This window comes from Misgurnus anguillicaudatus, chromosome 9, assembly GCF_027580225.2.
Source record: "Misgurnus anguillicaudatus chromosome 9, ASM2758022v2, whole genome shotgun sequence".
In the NCBI taxonomy this organism is placed as follows: Eukaryota; Metazoa; Chordata; class Actinopteri; order Cypriniformes; family Cobitidae; genus Misgurnus; species Misgurnus anguillicaudatus.
In genome coordinates, this window is record NC_073345.2 from 458694 (window position 1) to 479509 (window position 20816).

Sequence of the window (20816 nt, forward strand, 5' to 3'; positions counted from 1 at the left end):
ACTTAACGAGGTTGACGCAAAATTAGTTCTGAAGCTGTATCTCGGTCATTCTTTGATCAATCGAAATGAAATTTGGTACACTTCATGTCGACCATGAACTGGGGGTCCATGCCAAGTTTGGTCTCAGCGCCACCTATGGGTCATGAGATATGAAAAAAGGCTATTTTTGCACATAACTTCTGAATCGTTCGTCTGATATGTATATTCTTTGTGGAATTAGTTTTACTGGTTTATGCCGATCGCAACGATACCTCGTTTGTCATTTTCCAACATTCTTTTCATGTGTTATTGTAAGGCATATTGTAAATGATCTTTTCGCTACTCCTTTTACAAATTTTGTTTATTTTATGCCAGGTTCTGCTCGTATAATGTTTGGAGCAATCCGCACAGTAATGACCGAACAGATTTTTTATATTCTGTTCTCTTTCTTAGAAATATTGCTCCAAAGTTGACCGGGCCTGTGATGTTGTCTATTTGTCATAGTTAATTACGGCATATTACATTTCATAGCATTTCTGTACAGAATGTTCTTCTTGTCTTCAACCTCACTTGAGCTTGTTGATTCTTATATACATTATATTTCTGTTATATCTGCTCTGCTGTGTCATTTCTGCATCTGTGGTGATTGGCATATGTCAATGCTTTCATCTCTGTACACTCTATTCTGCTGCCTCATGAACTGTGTCAACTAAATGGCGTATCGTGTTAGTCACATGCAAAGAGATTCTGAGTTCTTGGGTTCAAATCCTGCCTGGGGCAAGTTTTAATTTGTTCTATTAAAGTTTTGTTCTTTCTCACCTATTCTTCTCGGCCTGTCTGTAGTTCACATGGGTTTTATTTTCGTCATGTTTTCTGTTGCTGCTCTGCACTGCGGTGGTTCTGATCGGTGATTGCTACGCTTTGGGTACTTGCTGCGCCTTGTGTTCTTGATTCACCTTGGGTGTTCAATGCGCATTGGGTCATTGATACCTTCTATGTTGCTTGCTGTGCTTTGGGTGCTCATTGCGCTGAAGGTGCTTGGCCCCGAATCGCTGCTTGCAGCTATATTTATTATTATTATTATTCTGCTTCTTCTTCTTCTTCTTAGCCATAGGCGTCTATGGCAGCCCTATGAACCGTACATAGGAAAATGATGAAATTTGGCAGAGTTGTAGTGGTGGTCTGAAAAAGTCATGTGACCAAAAATGGGGTCTCTAGTACTAACTCTATAGCGCCACCAGCAGTGCAAAAATTCAATGTTCAAATTGTTATAACTGCTGATCCGCTTGATCTATGAAAATTCTACTTAGTACACGTGATTGCTCTCCTCATGCTTGTTGTTTTTAATACCTTACAGTAAAACTCCACCCATTACAGTAGCGGCCATTTTGAAATGTACAGTATTTCGTTTTTTCGCTACTCCTCCTTCAAATGTGGTTCAATTCTTATGAGATTTGGCACAGATGATCTTTGGAGTGAGCTGCATAGAAATGACCGAACAGAATTTTGATTTTTATCTTTGGTCAAAAGTAATAAATGCGCAAACTTAATGAGGTTGACACAAAAATGGTTCTGAAGCTGTAGCTCAGTCATTCTTTGATCAATTGACATGAAATTTGGTACACTTCATGTGGACCATGAACTTGGGGTCCATGCCAAATTTGGTGACAGCGCCACCTATGGGTCATGAGATAATAAAATAGGCTATTTTTGCCCATAACTTCTGAACTGTTTGTCAGAAAATTATGATCTTGATGTCTATGGATTGCTTACCTCATGCCGCATCTGTCGATGTGTATTATGCCGGGTTTGACCGAACCGCCTGTCCGCCATTTTGAAATTTCACATAATTTGTTATTTTTTTTAACTATTGGACATATCCGCGCAAAAAATAGAAAGGAGCTTCGACATGATGTCCTGAAGGTACCTGGGAAGTCAGAGTACAGCGCCACCTAGGGGTTATAAACTATAACAGTTCTTATGGAACTGCTTATAACTTCTGAATACTTTGTCTGATATTATATTTTTGCCATCTTTACTCTTGTTGCTCCGCACTGCAGTGGTTCTGCTCTGCATTTGCTTTGCTTTGGGTTCGGGCTCTGTATTGCGCGCTTTCTGCGCTTTGCGCATTTGCTGCGTCGTGCGGTTTTTGCTGTGCTTTGGGTGCTCATTGCGCTGAAGGTGCTTGACCCCGTATCGCTGCTTGCAGCTATATTTTGCTATTATAATTGCACTTACTTCCGCCGTTGGTATAAGTTGCAGAAGGGTGATAATTGACGAGAAATACACAGTTTTACACCATCTTGCTGTTAACATTTATCAGTCATTTTAGCATTCCTACAGACTGAAGCACTGTAGTGAATCCACCCTTACATGTTGTTTTATGGTCTTGCTCATGTTCTTGTTCATGGGTTACTTAATCTCTTGAATTATTGGTCATGTTTTTGGATGTATTAAAGTTTTCATCTGCACTTAGATTCCGCATTTGTTTCATGTCTGGACAACACATTACAGAATAATCAACCACCACTGTGGATCTAACAGATGGACTGATTGATTTGCGCTAAAGTACAATTGAGGATTTTACTGCCTGTTTTGGGGTTTGGTGTCCCAGGCTGATTGCCCTGAACGATGCCTTAGGGCATGGAATTGGCTTGGACTCAACCCCACATTGCGGAAAATGGTCCAAGTGGATCAAGTGTACATGCGAACGGCCCCTGCGCTAATAGAACTCTGTTTTTGTCTCCCTGTCTCGTCCTCGCCCCCAAGGACAATGAGAGAAACAGACCCAGTTCCTGTTGCTGTGAAGGTCATCACACCACTGATCTACTGGCTGTCCTTCAACGTGATGACCAGCCAATGCCCGACCAACGACCACCGGCTAAACCAGTTTAATCCGCTTACCCGCCTCCTATCCCTACCGTATCTATATATATATATATCTATATCTATATATATATATATATATAAATATATATTAATTCCTCCCAAGGGTTTTTGTCCTTCTAGGAGTTTTTCCCATTGGGTTTTTCCTAGGGGGTTTTTTCGTCTCAGGGAGAGTCAGCCAACTTTGGCTTAACATAGCACTTTACTGTATACGTTACATTATTAATATGCTCGCTTGTACGGTTTAACCTTAGCCGCTATCTCTACTTCTTATATTATCTATTGATTTTCTGTGTTCTCCTCTACATCTTCTTCTCATGTAAAGCTGCTTTGAAACAATTAACACTTGTGAAAAGCGATATATAAATAAAATTGAATTGAATTGAATATATAAATGCAGTCCATTTACCATTTACCGTGGTGGCTACAGCTTTGTGGGGTCTTTGGACCACACACTGCACTACAGTTCCAACTTAATTCACTGCAGCTCATGAACTAGAGTCTCCTGAGCCACCTGCCACACCCAAGATGGCTGACATGTTTGTCTTTTGTTTCCCTGTTCCATGATGTGTCATGTGTCTATTGGTCCTCTGTTCTCTGTCTATTGGTCCTAGCGAAGAGCAAGGCAGGAAGTCAAAGTAAGTTAGTAAATGCATATTGTATCTGTTGTCTAGGCTACTATGCATCAGTTGCATAGTAACAAAAGTAACTATTTATCAAGCTAATGTAGCTAACCTGACTGGAAATATAATATTCTCATGTGTGCATAAACACCCTATTTTATACATATGATTTCTTTGAAACCTACCTTTAACAGTTTTATTTAGAGGGGAATCGAGTAAACTATGTAGCCTTTCCTGTACTAGCCTAACCTCTTTCAGCTGACCTCACTTGCATGAGGTTTTGCCTTCAGGTGTTTCTAGAAACAGCCACACAGGTTAGGATTTTTTGCACTGGAGCAGGGGTGTCAAAATCATTTAGGCTGAGGGCTGGATCGGAAAAAAATGTTGTCTTATGAGGGCCAAATTTTATTATGCTGACATTAATTATACAAACTAAAATACAACTAGGCCACAAACTGTTTATAAGTAAAAACTGAATTTACCTACTTAAATAAGTCCTCTTTAAATGAACAAAAACACAGTTATAAATAAAACCATTAACTTTTATTTACAAATAAACATTTTAAACACTACAGTCATTTAGCTAAGGCAAGGGCAAAATTTTGATTTTGACATTGGTGGGGACATACATTATGTCATCATCTTAATTTTAGGTGTTTGTGATGCCAGTAAAAATTCTCACTGGGCAAGCAAAATACTGAACTATCAGATTTCTTCCCAATCTGCCCCAGCAAAAAAAATATAATATATTATTAGGGATGTCCCGATCCGATCACGTGATCGGAAATCGGCCCCGATCACGTGGTTTCAGACTCGTTCGGAATGGGACGTTACCTCCCGATCAGGACTCGGATACATATGTAGGGTTTAAAGTCCATCAAGGTCTCGCTCTGCTCCGCGCCATTGTACTGGTGCGTGTGAACTGACGAGAAGAGAATAGGCTTGTTCGAATTCATGCGGCGCCACAAGAACCGGCAGCCGGATGACGTCAAAGTTCCGTGAGAGCGATTTAAAAGCAAACTCCTCCATATGATTTCGTTGTCTCCCTGTCTCGTCCTCGACCCCGAGGACAATGAGAGAAACAAACCCAGTTCCTCTTGCTGTGAAGGTCATCGCACCACTGATCTACTGGCTGTCCTTCAACGTGATGCCTAGCCGATGCGCGACCAACAACCACCGGCTAAACCATTTTAATCTGCTTACCTGCTTCCTATCCCTACCGTATCTATATATATATATATATATATATATATATATATAAATATATTAATTTCTCCCAAGGGTTTTTGTCCTTCTAGGAGTTTTTCCCACCGGGTTTTCTCATAGGGTTTTTTTTCGTCCCAGGGAGAGTCAGCCAACTTTGGCTTAACTTAGCACTTTACTGTATAAGTTACATTATTAATACGCTAGCTTGTACGGTTTAACCTTAGCCGTTATATTCTACTTCTTATATTATCTATTGATTTTCTGTGTTCTCCTTTACATCTACTCATGTAAAGCTGCTTTGCAACAATTAAAGGCGGAGTCCACGATGTTTGAAAAACGCTTTGGAAAAGGAGACGGGCCGACTACCAAAACAGACTTATAGTCAGGTTGCGTATGTGTGGGGCGGGTCTATCAACAGAAGGTCCAGATTCTATTGGGGTAGGGGCGTGTTTGTTTAGGTGATTTCAAATATCAACATTGGCTTTTAAACATCATGGACTCCGCCTTTAACTATTGTGAAAAGCGCTATATAAATAAAATTTAATTGAATTGAATATAAACTAAACACCAAAGAAAAAGATTAACTATGCAAATTATTAACAATATAAATAGCCATTTCTTGTGTCTTGTGAATAGTATGCCATACAGACCCGTTTGCCACTGAACCTGCATTAACAACGACAGTGGGGCCTCCGGCCTCCATATGGTCGGTTGCGATTTTGGCGTTTTCCTGTGGTCTTGTGAATAGAAGTGATCGACCGATATATCGACCAGCCGATACATCGGGCCGATTTTAGCAGGTTTTAGGTATATCGGCATTGGCCGATACGCGGCTTGCGTTTGCCGATAGTTTTTCCCCGGCATTAATTACAGACAGGCGTCCACAGGCAGCTCTGTGTTGCTTGAGACGCTGCCTGCAGCCCGTGCATTGCCCCTCCCCCCACTAGCAGAGCGGAGCGCTGCAAGCCTGCTCTGGTAAGTTTTAAACTTCAAAGCATCTTTTAACTGTTTGACTGAAATATTGTCATACACTTTGAAAGTGTAAACACGTTGCTCTATATGTGCGTGCAACCATAGCAAAGAAAGTTTGGTGGTCCAAATGGAAAACGCGAATGCCTATAAAACTGCTTGCCATTGTATTTAGGGAGCTTCAAATAGCTATTATGCTAACTGTATGCATACGGCAGCTGTTACGAACACTGGTCATAGGACCACCAGTCTGACATTTGGACGCGTGCTCATAATGCCGCAAGCGAACGCAGGTCAAGAGATCAGCAGAACAGCTGATAATAGCTGGACAGGGTGGGTTTTTAATTCTCATCTCCATAAATATATATAGTAGTAAAAGGCTAAAAATCAATATCCATTGCTGATAGTTTCTCGTCATTGTGGAGAGCGCAGTTCATGGTTGCATACGTTCATGGTTGTTAACGCGGAATTTCGCGGAATTTTCGTCAGTCAAAAAAATTAAGAAATTTGACGCTAAGCACTTAGTTTCGAGCAGTTCCCACATGATGTGCGGCCCCTTGCCGCTGGTAAAACTGTGTAGCCTCTTTGCTCAAAACAATATATAGAAGTGCTCAACCTGTTCAGGAGGTCCAACCATGTCTAGGATTTTTAAATATATTGGGGGATCAGTGAACGGCCCCTCTTCAAATGGCATAGCCTGTCAGCCTTTGATGTAAAAAGCCGCTAAACGCCTGTTTATTGCAGTATGCGGTCGGATCCATCAAGCGGATAGACTATTTGATAGACTAGTAGTAAAACTGTGACAAACTGTGTCTAAAATAATCAGAGAAGTGTGCAGAGCCCTCAGCGTCACTATATGACGAGCAGGGTACCCCTTCAGCGTCTGTTTTCGATGCCCAGGATTCTTCGCTGCTTTTGTAGAGCTCTGGACCGGAACCTGCAGCGTTGAAAAGTATGGATTAAGGATGTTTAAAATCTCTAGCCTGGTGGTCAGGACATGAATGGATCAAATCAGCACATTTGTTCGGGACTTTTTTACTCATATATATTTCTACATATATTCGACCAAGAAGCACACAAGATATAATGTAAGTTTACATTTACAGGTGCACAAATACAGGCTCATTTTAAATTCATTAAGACACTGCTGTGTTCTGTAGCCTATTGGCCGAGGTTCTATTAATTTGCACAACAAGCCTAAACAATGTTCTTCAATTTATTTTTGTTTTAAAAAATATATAGGCTATTAAGCTGTAGTAGCTATAGCTTGCGTTAATTTTTTTCTCATAAGAGAAAAGAGAGCACCCCTCTTCTACCTCAGTGGACCTTGTTGTTTTGGATTTAAATCATAATTTTCTTTTAATCATTTTAATAAATAAAGGCTGGAAAACTGCATACCAAGCTTGTGAGCCACGAAAAATCACAGCAAGAGAAATTCCTTCACCGCCACAGCCCTAGTCACATTTGGAGGATAATTTATCCTCAACTAGTATTGTGTTGCAGGTCTACATATTTTATAATGTTAACTTCAAATAATACTAATAGCAATTTAAAGATGTGGTAGCATTGGATCTGGACGGGAAGGATAACTCTGGGAGTTGAAAGGGGTGTGTCGCGATTCTGCCTTCTCAGACCGCAACACAGGTTCATGATGTGGGTTTCACGATTTCAGTTTTATATTGCATATCGTTACAGTCCTATATTATATTTATTGCCATGAATGAGATGCCTGCTCCGCTTCCTGATCGTGACCAGAGGAAGCCATCCCCCGATTATTCCATTCGGACTAAATTTCCCACAACCCACCTTACAATATTTGGTCAACTAAGGGGTACGGCCCTGAGGAATGCTCTTGGGAAAGGGTGGGGGACATCCTTGATCCTTCACTCACCGCTGAGTTCCAAAGAAGTCACCCAGACAAATCGGCTCTTCGACCTCGTGGAAGACCCCGGCTTCGCACGCATTCTCGCTTCAGGAGCCGCTCACATGGGGGGCTATGTCATGAATGAGGCGCCTGCTCCACCTTCTGATTGCCACCAGAGGGAGCCGTCCACCGATTATTGGTGTTCCATTCGGACTACATTTCCCACAACTCACATACCGGAACTGATTACACTGCCACCTGAGGCTCATTACAAACTGCCTATTTAAGCTTCACTTATACTTCACCTAAGTGCAAAGTCTTGATTTGCCACGGCTGTCACTACCAGTGATGGGAGTAACGCGTTACAAAGTTACAAACTCCACTACTTTTAGCAGTAACGAGCATGTAACAAAGTATTTTTTTAAATCAAGTAGCGCAATTACAATTACTGAAATTTAAATGAGTTCGTTACTCACGTTACTCTATTTTGTAAAAAACAGACAAGACATATCTGACGTCGCAGGACCGTAGTTGGCGGCGCAATGATTCATTACACTTCATCATAGCTGACAGTGCATATAGAATGAACATGAAAAATCTAAACGGGACAACATACCTTTGTTTAAAAATTGTGCGCAAGTCATAATCCATCCAGTCTCATGTTTGTAAATTATCTTCACCAAGCAATCGCAGTATGACATCAACTTGCATTTGTAGTCCACAAAGGTAATAAATCTAAGAAATGTTCATATATTCTTAGATGTTTACATCGGATTCATGGAAGAGAACGATCCGCGATTGTTGTTTCCACTAAAATATTCACACTGCACTGTACACCCGTGTTAAAACTCCATAGTATGTGTGAGCTCACTTTTAGTTTTAGTTTCAGTTTCAGTCTCTCCGTATCCGAACAAACAATCCACTCGCTCTGTGTCCATCTGACAAAACAATCCACTCGCTCTGTGTCCGTCCGACAAAACAATCCGCGTAGCCTACTCCGTTTTCTGATTAAATATCTTCCTTTAATCCTGTGTATCATATTGTTTGTTTTCTGTTGGATTTAAATATGACCAAAGAGCGCAGTCCCTGCGGCAAGCTTCACAAGCTGTGTTCCAATTCAAGGGCTGCACCCTACTAAGCATGCGATAAAAGGTGAGCACTCGGCCTTTCAAGGCGGTCAGAAGTTCGCGAAGAGAACTGAAATGAGACGGTCTAACCTTCGGAGGACCCATAATTTGCCTCATCTGCTGCACGCTTTTAATAACTTATTAAAATAAATATGAAATCAGAAAAATTATAATTTATTTTAGAAAATATGACATGTTGACACAATTGTCTCCAAATTTTTAAAGAGACACTACACAATTTTAACACACTATATATTTTTGTAAACATGCTGAATATTTGTCTAAATGGTCTAAATGATATACATAAATAAACTAAGTTTACATATTAAGATAATTTCTAACAAAAATATTCAAAGGTTGAATCTAAAGCAAAATAGGCTCCTACAGTATGTGATATATTAGAGTCTTATGTGTAAAATAGCACATCCATATCATTTTACTGTTTGACTGTTCAGTAATGTTCATATTTATATTTAAAAAGCAGACATAAAAGTAACTTAAAAGTTACTTTTCTAAGTAACTAATTACTTTTGATATACAGTAACTGGTAGAGTAATTCAGTTACTTTTAAAAGAAGTAACTAGTAACTGTAACTAATTACTAATTTTCAGTAACTTGCCCAACACTGGTCACTACCGAGCGTTTATCCTGTCTGTTCATTCCCGGTTTGTTGTTTTGATCTGTTTGTCTGGATGTTGTGATTGCTTGCTGCCTGCCCTGACCTCTTGCCTGTTTATGACTATGATACTTGCCAATCTCACATTGTTGTGTTTGCTGGTGTTGACCCTGATCTGTCTGTCTACGAGTATTACTAATAAAGGCCTGCAAATGGATCCTTAGCCTCACAGTGCATCCTTACACTTATTCAATAGCCATCACAAAAACAAATCTCAAACAAAAATAGAATAATTACTAACTACTGTAGTCAGCATTTTTTTGTGCTTTCTTTAGTTAAACTAGATACAGATAGCTTAGTGTGCACTATACTGTTACAAGTTTGCAACTCAGATTATAGGATTGCCATGGAAAACACTGTCCCTAAAGCATTATGTGAAACAACGTGTCCTGTATTTTGTGCATATTTGTTAAAGGCGGAGTCCACGATGTTTGAAAGCCAATGTTGATATTTGAAATCACCCAAACAAACACGCCCCTACCCCAATAGAATCTGGACCTTCTGTTGATAGACCCGCCCCACACATACGCAACCCCGCAAGAGATTTGATTTGATTGGCTATAAGTGTGTTTTGGTAGTCGGACCGTCTCCTTTTCCAACGCGTTTTTCAAACATCGTGGACTCCGCCTTTAATAAAAGAATGATTTCATTGTTATTTAAAAATCTTGACTTTACTGATTCATTAGTCTTTTCTATTTGGTTTGAACTATTTATAATAGCCTATTTATTTCCGTGTGCATCTTATTGTGACAATTATTGATAAACATACCACTTATCTGCTGACTTCACAGAAAGAACTTCCTGAAATGTCTGCCTTTCAAGCTAAAATGTTAGTTTATTTTTCAACACATTTAAGATCGAATGAGCCATAATGAAAGAATATAACATTAAGGGCCCTATCTTGCACCCAGCGCAATTGACTTTGTCAGTGACGCATGTATCATTTCGTATTTTGCACCGGCGCACAGCGGGTTTTTCCCTCCACAGACGCACGTCGGCAAACTAGGGAATGAACTTGCGCTCCCTGGGCGGTTCAGCACAAACAAGGAGGTGTGTTCCATCTCTTATTGAAAATAGCAACAGCGCCCAAGATCCGCCCACAAAGTCACTTGCGCTTTGCGCTTCGCACTTGCGTTTCAGATCTTTAAAATTGGGCCCTTAATCTTCTGTTTCTTTAGGCTCTGAATTAAGTAACTTTGGCTAATACAAACTCACACCTGACAAAAAACACCCAGATTTTTCTGGCTGACTGGCCACGTTTTTGATAAAAAGAACAGTGATGTGGCTGAAGCCGTTTGTACTGTCACTAATGCTGGAATTTTGTCAGTGTGCTGGACTAGAGCGGTCTCTCACGCGAGACGCTGAGATCACATGTTTACCGCGCAGCACGTCTGCAGTGCTTGCTGGGACTTGTAGTGCACTGCTGCGCATTCTGAATTGAAGCAGGCCAAGATCAATTAAAAACTTATATCATTGCGCAGGCCGGATTTGGCCCGCGGGCCTTGTAATTGAAACATGTGCACTGAAGTGAAAGCTTATTACTTTCGAAAACTATTTTTAATCACTATTATTTTATATTAGTTCAATAGCTGTTGTTAGTTAAGTTTTTCCAGTTTTTATTTTTGTATTATTTTATTTCAGTTTACAAAATATTTGTATCCATCGTTTTTGTTCTAGTTCTAGTTTTAGCTTACAAAAATAACCCTGCAGTTTTCTCTGTAAACAAACTACCTTTCCAGCTCCAGGTTTTACACAAACTCAGAAAGAAAGGATTTAACCATATTTATAGATCAACAGGAAGAATGTCTGCATTCAGAGAATAAATTAAAAGTTCAGAATTTCATTTATATGAACTCACCTTGAGTTTCCTTCTGGCATTGAATTTCTTCAAACATTCAACAGTCTCCTGTCTATGCATGCAAGATGCAACAGTGGAGCGATGCTGAAATCACATAGAGGGGAATCATGAAAGATAGCAAGGTTTATTTTGTATGGCAGATGACAGGAAGATTACCAGTAAATAACAACTTAATTACAGAAAGCTAATGTATGATTTTAGAAGACCTGGATAATTTTACTTGTACTTTCAGGATTCTTTTCTAATAAAAAGATTTACTCACATTTCACTTTTGCATTATATAGAAAAGAGTGACCATAATATACTTAAAAATAAAATATACATTTTATACAATTTGTGCAACATGAGGGTATGTAAATAATGATTCAATAGTGAGTAAATTAATTTGCTGACAAACTAAATTTAAAGGCATTATTATAGACAATAGTATAAATAGAAAATATTCTTCAGTTGTGAACTCACTGAAATCCATGGGTGCTTTAGTGCATCTGCAGCAGTGATGCGTTTGGATGGATTCATAGTCAACATCTTATTAATTAGATCTTTTGCCTCAGGGGTCACTGTGTCCCACTCAGGTGATGGAAACTGTGGATGCATTAAATAACCAAATATGATGATCTATGAATCAGTTTTGCTGGTAAGATGTTATAAATTGTTATAATTTGTTATCACTAATAAGTTATTAAAATGATTTGACTTACATCATAGGCCCCCGCTTTAATTTGCTGATAGAGTCTATGTTGGTCTTCATCCCAGAACGGTGGGTAGCCAACGAGCAGTATATAGAGAATCACTCCTAAAGTCGAAAATGAGATTGAAGGGTCAAGTAAGGTTTCCCAGGAGCCCTTTCATTTAAAATTGACTTTACAATGCTATACTAACAAATGCACTGTTTGCATTGTTCAAATTCACTACCCTTTTTTGTTGTTCTTGGCTGAAAACATCCACTAAATTAAACAGCTTTAAAAGTTTAGATTAATGTTTTCACTTTTTTGCATAAATCTGTCAATCAACCTCATGATCAAAACTACTAAATGTTTACAAAAATTCCATGATTTTAACTCTTTAATTGGCATGTTCATAAGTGATGTTACTGATTTGGGGGAAAAACAAACAAAGTGTATTGTATTGTATTGTAAAGTATTATGGACTGGATTTTTTGTGTACCTTTTATCACGTTCTTGGGCATGTCGAAGATTAGTAGGCTAATGTGATGTATTGTTCGTTTTTGTGCAGCATCAGATTTATTTATTTTTTCTTCATTATTTATTGTTTGGGCTGTTTTTGCTCCATTGACTTCCATTATAATGACATTTTTTGATTGCAAAGCCATGACACCAACATAGTCATGCATTCTTGATTGTTGGTGGTTTTTACTTTTGCAAAGAGGAACTGTTGATCACCATGTGGTACCATTAACCCTTTAGTAGGCCTGTGCAAAAACAATGTACCAACCAGAATGCAAGCTTTGAGTTATATGAAGTATAACAGCATATTGTTGTGTGTGTTTTCAATTTCCATTCAGTATTATTGTATTATCAGTATTAAGTCCTGATTTAGGGCCCTCTTATACCCCTCCATATTACACTTTATAATCCATAACTAATATATATATATATATATATATATATATATATATATATATATATATATATATATATTGCATTTCTGTCAATAGATCCTCCTAAAAATTACATATTACACCTTTATATACTGTATAATGGTGCACTTATGTTGTAGAAATGTTAAAAATGTTTATAAAATGTTTATACTTGTTTATATATGTTCACGCGGGGGCGTGGCTGGCCGGTGAGCCTAGAGCGGCGCGGGATTCTGTGCCCACCTCCTTGCGGAGACTGGAGTCCCGCTTCTTGTCTTGGGGGTCCGGATCCCTGGCACTGTCTTGCCTTGTTGACTTTTATATTGTGTTATGTGTTCTTGAGGGGGGTACTGTCATGATCCTGTCAGCCCTGTATGTCTTATGTGTTTCATGTGACAGGGTCATGGCAGCCCTCACTGTTGTCTTGTGTTGTGTGGAGAGTTACGTGACCTGTGTTTGTGTGCCTCGTGCTCTCCTGTCTTAAGTCTTGACCCCGCCCCCTCGTTGCCTTGTTAATTATTCATTATTAGTTTACGCCCTTCACCTGTGTGTCCTCGTTCCCCAGTTTAGTTCTTCCCTATTTAAAGCCATTGTGTGTGATGTCCTGTGTCGGATCATTATGTGTGTCACGTTTGACACTGTAATGTGTCCAGTTTTGTTTTGCCATGTCTTGTTGTATGTTAACATTTATATTCTTGCCTTGTTAACCCCCTCAAGGGTGTTTTTGTTGTATATTAAAAGTCTTTTTGGTTGAGAGCTGTCTGCACTTGGGTTCTGTCTTCCCCATCCCTGACACTCATCCATTAAAAAAGGCGACATATGTGGTTGCAAGCAATTAAACGTGCAGAATGCGACATTGCAAAGATCAAAGAGGCTTGTGTTTGTATGCTCACTTCATCTCAGGTCATCAATTATCAGCCCTGTTAGATTAAATTAGAAAGCCTGTATTGTATGATCAGTTTTTATTAGCCGCGCCATTTTTCTGACCCCATGCTGCGCACGCACCCAACCTAGGCATTCGATGTTTATAAACATTGAAGGGGTCTATAGTAACAACTTCATGAACTTCTTTACTAACAAAATTACGGTTATTAGGGAAAACATTGTAGCTACGCAAACAGCCACCACTATATCCAGTAGTACATTTAATACTAGATTATAATAGACGCTGAGAGACGAGTGACGATGAGAGATGAGTGATGCTGAGTCGCAAGCCCGGAGCTCCGTTGAGCTTACTAGCTAAATCCTATTTTTTCACTATCTTATTCCTATCTATATAATATAACTGATTAGTTTATCTTAGGAATACTTTACCTTGACGATTACTGAATTGTATTACTAAGCGAAATGATTTTATCACTAGTAACACCCAGTGTTAGCATATAGCCCGCTAGCATCACCAGAGGGTCCAGCTAAAGCTAGCATTTCTTACCATCTGTTTACTGTAAACCTGCCTTTGTTGGCGATCTAATGGCGGATTCATCCGATGTATGCTTTTCTGACCTGTCCACAACAGATCGGGAAGCTGTGAAGGAGGTGCTGCCCGGCCTTCGCAGAGTCAGCGTGCCTCACATCACCCTAGCCACAGACATTCGAAGGCGAGCGAGGCATGCAGCGAGCGAGCACCCTACGCGATGCAGCTTCACGGACCGCGTTCGGGTGAACGGAGACGCTATCGCTCAGCATGAAAACGATAAGACTCCGCTTGTTATTGTAACCTGCACTACTTGCCACATGTACAGTTTAGCTTCATCCGTCAGCATAGAGGGTTTTACATGTGCTAAGTGTATTGAAGTAGTAAGGCTGACGGAGAAGGTTGCAAAACTAGAAGCGCGCATCCGAACACTAGTTGAGCATAGTAAGAACGCTAATGTTAATGTTACAAACGCTGTTTCGGGTGCGCCTAGTGTTAAGCGTAATACACATGGCTCGTTCCAAGGAGTCTGACTAACTGGGTGACTGTCAGGCGGCATAGTCACATTCGGCACCCAAATCACGCTCCTGTAGTAATATCAAACAGATTTTCTCCACTCAGCAATACACCGGCTGAGACGTCTGTTAAAAGTGCCCTGGTTATTGGAGATTCAATACTCTGGAACGTTACAGTTTTTTCCAATTGCTAACACACAATTTTGCAAACTAGTCTGATTTTATCAAAAAACTTAACACAATTTACAAAACCACACACCCAAATATCAAAATACCACATATATCCTGCAAAATAAGGCACTCCAACCTAAACTACATATAACATTATCAAAATCAAACTTTGACACACATTGGAACACACTTCATTCATATTACCAGATTTTTGTCTAACCAACTACACACAGTTGGGCATTATGAAAAGTGCACTTTTCTTTAGTATGCTTTGCCATAATACTAAAATATGTAATAGATTGTTCACATGCACAGAAATATTTGCAGATATTAAAATATTTTATTTTTATTTTTCACCAAACAAGTCATAACGCCTCGTCCACATCACAGGCAATATATTCACTCGCCTTGAGCGCCTTATCCATCCCTAAATTGCACCAACATCAATCTCATCACATGCCTCTTCCATCGCCTGCAAAAGAGGCATGCACACAAAGGGCTGCTGGTCATATACCTTCCATATAACTCTTGGGGGTGGTGTAGCTACAATATACAACAAAATATTTAAAGTAAACCATAAATCCAAACTAAAATTTAATTTGTTTGAAATACAGTTTTTTACAATCACTTTGCTACTATTTTCAGAACCTTGATGTCACTTTTCACAACTCTAGATACAAAACTCAAAACGGTAATCACTTGTAACACAGGCTGTCTAGTGTTCAAAACATTGCATTTGTGCATTCACATCTTTAAAGACATCTTGCACTTGCACAATCATTGTTTCAAAACACAAATTTACTGTGAAATACCATGGAAACATAACTATAGATCACCCACACACAAGCAACTGATAGTTTCGTTATGTCATTGTTTGTACAATCATTAAATATTGTAGAACAAAATTGGTGATACAGATTTCATTATGGTACATGTAGAGCAAATACATATCTGTAAAAGTTCTGCAGTAGTAGAGAGAATACGACAGACACATTGGAATCATTGAACAAAGTTTGTAATGTATTGATGAAAACACTACAGTACAATCACAACATAGGTCACATCATTTCACAATCTGCTCTCAATCATCAGTAACAAGTTGGCAGAATTGGACAAGCAATTACAATGGCCTGCATCTATACAGTACAGTGATAATTGGTTCATGCTCCATGCTTATTGGTTACAATGAACCTCATTATCTTGAAACTTTCATGATTTTCAGTAAACATGGAAGATTCTTTGTCTGTTTCCATACAACTATTACGAATAATGCAACAGTTACTTATCATTTTGGGCAGTTGTATTGATTGATAGTTAGATCATTGTAAGAAAATGAATAGACACTTATTTGAAATGTGATGTGTGAATAGCCTTTTGAAACAGTAGTACTTTGATGTTAAGTTGTGTCATATTGAACATGTGATTTTGGTTGAATGAACAAATGATCCAAGTTTTATGTGTATTGTATCCAAGCAATTGAGAAAAGAGTTAAGAGTTTTGAAAAATGTGCATTTTGATCTTTGGTTGTGAGTTTTGTGTCTGGAGTTGTGAAAAATGACATCAACGTTCCGAAAACAGCAGCAAAGTGATTGTAAAAAACTGTAATACTGTTAAATACGGAAATAACTGATCGTAACAACAAACTGCTTTCGTTCGTTTTAGCTACCATCTACAGGCCTCCGGGCCACCACACAGATTTTCTTAAAGAAATAGCAGATTTCCTATCATACTCGTAAGCACACATTAGACTTAATTCTGTCACTCGGACTCAATATTAATGACATCGAAATATCACCCCAGAGCAATGCAGTTTCAGACCATTGCCTTGTGTCATACACTGTACTTCTAGATAGGATCACTTAGTCTACAACATGCTACAGATTAGCTAGAACAATAATTTCCACCACTAAAGATAGCTTTAATAGCACTCTTCCCGACCTGTCTAAAATGAAATATGTAGCAGATAACCGTGAAGATCTGGATAGTGTAATAGAAAACCTGAACAACGTTTGTTCTAACACGTTGGATGCCCTTGCTCCCATTCGAAAAAGACAATCAAAGAAAAAACATCAGCTCCATGGTATGACCATCAAACTGCAGCCCTTAAAAAGTACCTAGAAAAATGGAAAGAAATTACCGAAGCACAAAGTTAGAGGTATGACGTTCAGCATGGAAAGAGAGTGTTCAACACTACAGACAGGCTATAAAAACCGCCAGATCTACCTATCTCCGTATGCTTATTAAAGAAAATTATAACAACCCCTGTTTCTGTCAGGAAAACACAAGGGTCGGAGTCTCTTGCGAGTAAACAATAACAGTTTATTTAGAAAAGTGAAGAGAGCAAAGAGCACAGATAGATCACTTCACAGTCCACGGTAGAAACCACATTCGGCACCTCGACGTAGTCCATACACTGAAGGAATTAATCCAAATGACGTAATCCACTCACAGATGGAACAGGAGTCTCAGCAGGAAAACCGGGAATACAGGTGTACCGCTTAAAGGCGAAGCGAACCTGTAGAGCCGGAGAACGGGATCAATAATCCAAACAACGTAATCCACTCGCGGATGGAACAGGAGTCTCAGCAGGAAAACCGTGTCACGACCGGTTAAACACCGGGAAGTGGAAAACAAAGAAGAACCCAAACGCAGACCCAAACTACAAAAATAAACTATGATTTATTTGAACAGAACATAAATACCCACGAGGGGGTAAAACAGAACATAAACTTAACACTGGTAAAACACGAAGCAAAAACTGGAACAAACTGGAACTTGTAACAGAGCACACGAAGGACATGAAACTCTGACATACAACAACGCACGCACAACACACAGAGAACACGAGGGCATAATATAGACAGCACATCAATGGGGAACAGGTGAACATAATTAATTACGTAAGACACGAGTACATAAGGGAGTAGGGTAAAAGTGACAAGACACTGGGAACACGTGTCACACAGACATGATGTGAAACACACGTGTTCCCACGTAAACACAAGGCTGCCATGATCTTGCCCTCCAACATCCAACCTGGATAATAACCAGGATCAGGCAAGACCATGACAGCCACAAAACACTGGGAACATGTGGAAGCCACACAACTATATGCCTCCACATGCTCCCACACAGAACATAGTACTGTCATGGTCTTGCCAGATACACTCAGACCTGAGTCTATTACAAAAGCTCTGGCAAGCCCATGACAGTACCCCCAACTACAAAGACGGATACCAGACGTCACAAACAAAAAGAAACCAAGACATTAAACACGAGGAACGAGAGACTGCACAACAGAAAACACCCAAGAAACAATGACAATAAATAGAAGCGGAAGACAAACATAAGTAACTAAAGGGTTCGGATGATTTAACAAAAATAACAAATCAGGGAGGGGGGGTGGGACAACAACAGGGTGTACAAAATGTCCAAGGTGAAAAGAATGAGTCTCAAAGTTCTGTTGTTGCCCTGCTGGGGCATAACGTGGCCTCTGCTGCACCGGCGGGTGACGTGTCTCCGGCTGCACCGGCGGGTGACGTGTCTCCGGCTGCACCGGCGGGTGACGTGTCTCCGGCTGCACCGGCGGGTGACGTGTCTCCGGCTGCACCGGCGGGTGACGTGTCCCCGGCTGCACCGGCGTGTGACGTGTCCCCGGCTGCACCGGCGTGTGACGTGTCCCCGGCTGCACCGGCGTGTGACGAGTCTCCGGCTGCACCGGCGTGTGACGTGTCCCCGGCTGCACCGGCGGGTGACGAGTCTCCGGCTGCACCGGCGGGTGACGAGTCTCTGGCTGCACCGGCGGGTGATCCGGAGCGTCTTTCGTCCTTCACCTCCTCCGTCTGGATGCGGAGGATGCGGGACGGAGATCAAGCGCAGGAGTGGGTGAGGTCGGCGAAGAAAAGGTCTCCAGCACCGGAGGGACGGGAGTCGACCTCCCCAGTCTGACAGCCCCGGTCAAGATGCCTCTCGGGTTGGATGAGGGAGCAATGGATACGACCGTCTCGGCCGATCTCTGTGGTTGCTGTCGGCGGTCGAGACGGTCAACCAAGTCCCAATACGGCAGATGAAGAAGCTCCGCTCGCTCCCGAATCGGCGGAGGGTCGTTCATCCCGGCCACCAGGTAAGCGCTGGCAAGAACCTCCGGGTAACAACCCTTACTGCTCTCCACCGCCAAGGCATAGTCCCGGAGTGGAAGGTCCCTCTGCGGTGGGAAGGGGCTACCCCCGGAGAGCGTCTGTGCTGCAATGGAGGACCACCACTCCGGGTCCGATGCACATTGCATAGCTGATCCGCTGGGTTCAGTGGGGTGCGTGCGTTATGTCACGACCGGGTAAACACCGGGAAGTGGAAAACAAAGAAGAACCCAAACGCAGACCCAAACTACAAAAATAAACTATGATTTTATTTGAACAGAACATAAATACCCACGAGGGGGTAAAACAGAACATAAACTTAACACTGGTAAAACACGAAGCAAAAACTGGAACAAACTGGAACTTGTAACAGAGCACACGAAGGACATGAAACTCTGACATACAACAACGCACGCACAACACACAGAGAACACGAGGGCATAATATAGACAGCACATCAATGGGGAACAGGTGAACATAATTAATTACGTAAGACACGAGTACATAAGGGAGTAGGGTAAAAGTGACAAGACACTGGGAACACGTGTCACACAGACATGATGTGAAACACACGTGTTCCCACGTAAACACAAGGCTGCCATGATCTTGCCCTCCAACATCCAACCTGGATAATAACCAGGATCAGGCAAGACCATGACAGCCACAAAACACTGGGAACATGTGGAAGCCACACAACTATATGCCTCCACATGCTCCCACACAGAACATAGTACTGTCATGGTCTTGCCAGATACACTCAGACCTGAGTCTATTACAAAAGCTCTGGCAAGCCCATGACAGTACCCCCAACTACAAAGACGGATACCAGACGTCACAAACAAAAAGAAACCAAGACATTAAACACGAGGAACGAGAGACTGCACAACAGAAAACACCCAAGAAACAATGACAATAAATAGAAGCGGAAGACAAACATAAGTAACTAAAGGGTTCGGATGATTTAACAAAAATAACAAATCAGGGAGGGGGGGTGGGACAACAACAGGGTGTACAAAATGTCCAGGGTGAAAAGAATGAGTCTCAAAGTTCTGTTGTTGCCCTGCTGGGGCATAACGTGGCCTTGGCTGCACCGGCGGGTGACGTGTCTCCGGCTGCACCGGCGGGTGACGTGTCTCCGGCTGCACCGGCGGGTGACGTGTCTCCGGCTGCACCGGCGGGTGACGTGTCTCCGGCTGCACCGGCGGGTGACGTGTCCCCGGCTGCACCGGCGTGTGACGTGTCCCCGGCTGCACCGGCGTGTGACGTGTCCCCGGCTGCACCGGCGTGTGACGAGTCTCCGGCTGCACCGGCGTGTGACGTGTCCCCGGCTGCACCGGCGGGTGACGAGTCTCCGGCTGCACCGGCGGGTGACGAGTCTCCGGCTGCACCGGCGGGTGATCCGGAGCGTCTTTCGTCCTTCTCCTCCTCCGTCTGGATGCGGAGGATGTGGGACTGAGATCAAGCGCAGGAGTGGGTGAGGTCGGCGAAGAAAAGGTCTCCAGCACCGGAGGGACGGGAGTCGACCTCCCCAGTCTGACAGCCCCGGTCAAGATGCCTCTCGGGTTGGATGAGGGAGCAATGGATATGACCGTCTCGGCCGATCTCTGTGGTTGCTGTCGGCGGTCGAGACGGTCAACCAAGTCCCAATACGGCAGATGAAGAAGCTCCGCTCGCTCCCGAATCGGCGGAGGGTCGTTCATCCCGGCCACCAGGTAAGCGCTGGCAAGAACCTCCGGGTAACAACCCTTACTGCTCTCCACCGCCAAGGCATAGTCCCGGAGTGGAAGGTCCC

At 41.6% G+C, this 20816-nt stretch overlaps 1 protein-coding gene across 7 annotated transcripts in view; it reads right to left on the reverse strand.

Moving 5' to 3' along the window:
- The window catches only part of camk2a (calcium/calmodulin-dependent protein kinase II alpha), a 496915-nt gene that overhangs the window by 209145 nt on the left and 266954 nt on the right, over positions 1 to 20816 (reverse strand). For all 7 annotated transcript variants that reach the window (XM_073871008.1, XM_073871010.1, XM_073871009.1 and 4 more), the window contains 3 exons: positions 11890 to 11984; positions 11651 to 11773; positions 11189 to 11272 (listed from right to left, as the gene is read on the reverse strand). In XM_073871008.1, coding sequence (XP_073727109.1) covers positions 11189 to 11272; positions 11651 to 11773; positions 11890 to 11984 — 302 coding nt within the window. The remainder of the gene's footprint in view (positions 1 to 11188; positions 11273 to 11650; positions 11774 to 11889; positions 11985 to 20816) is intronic.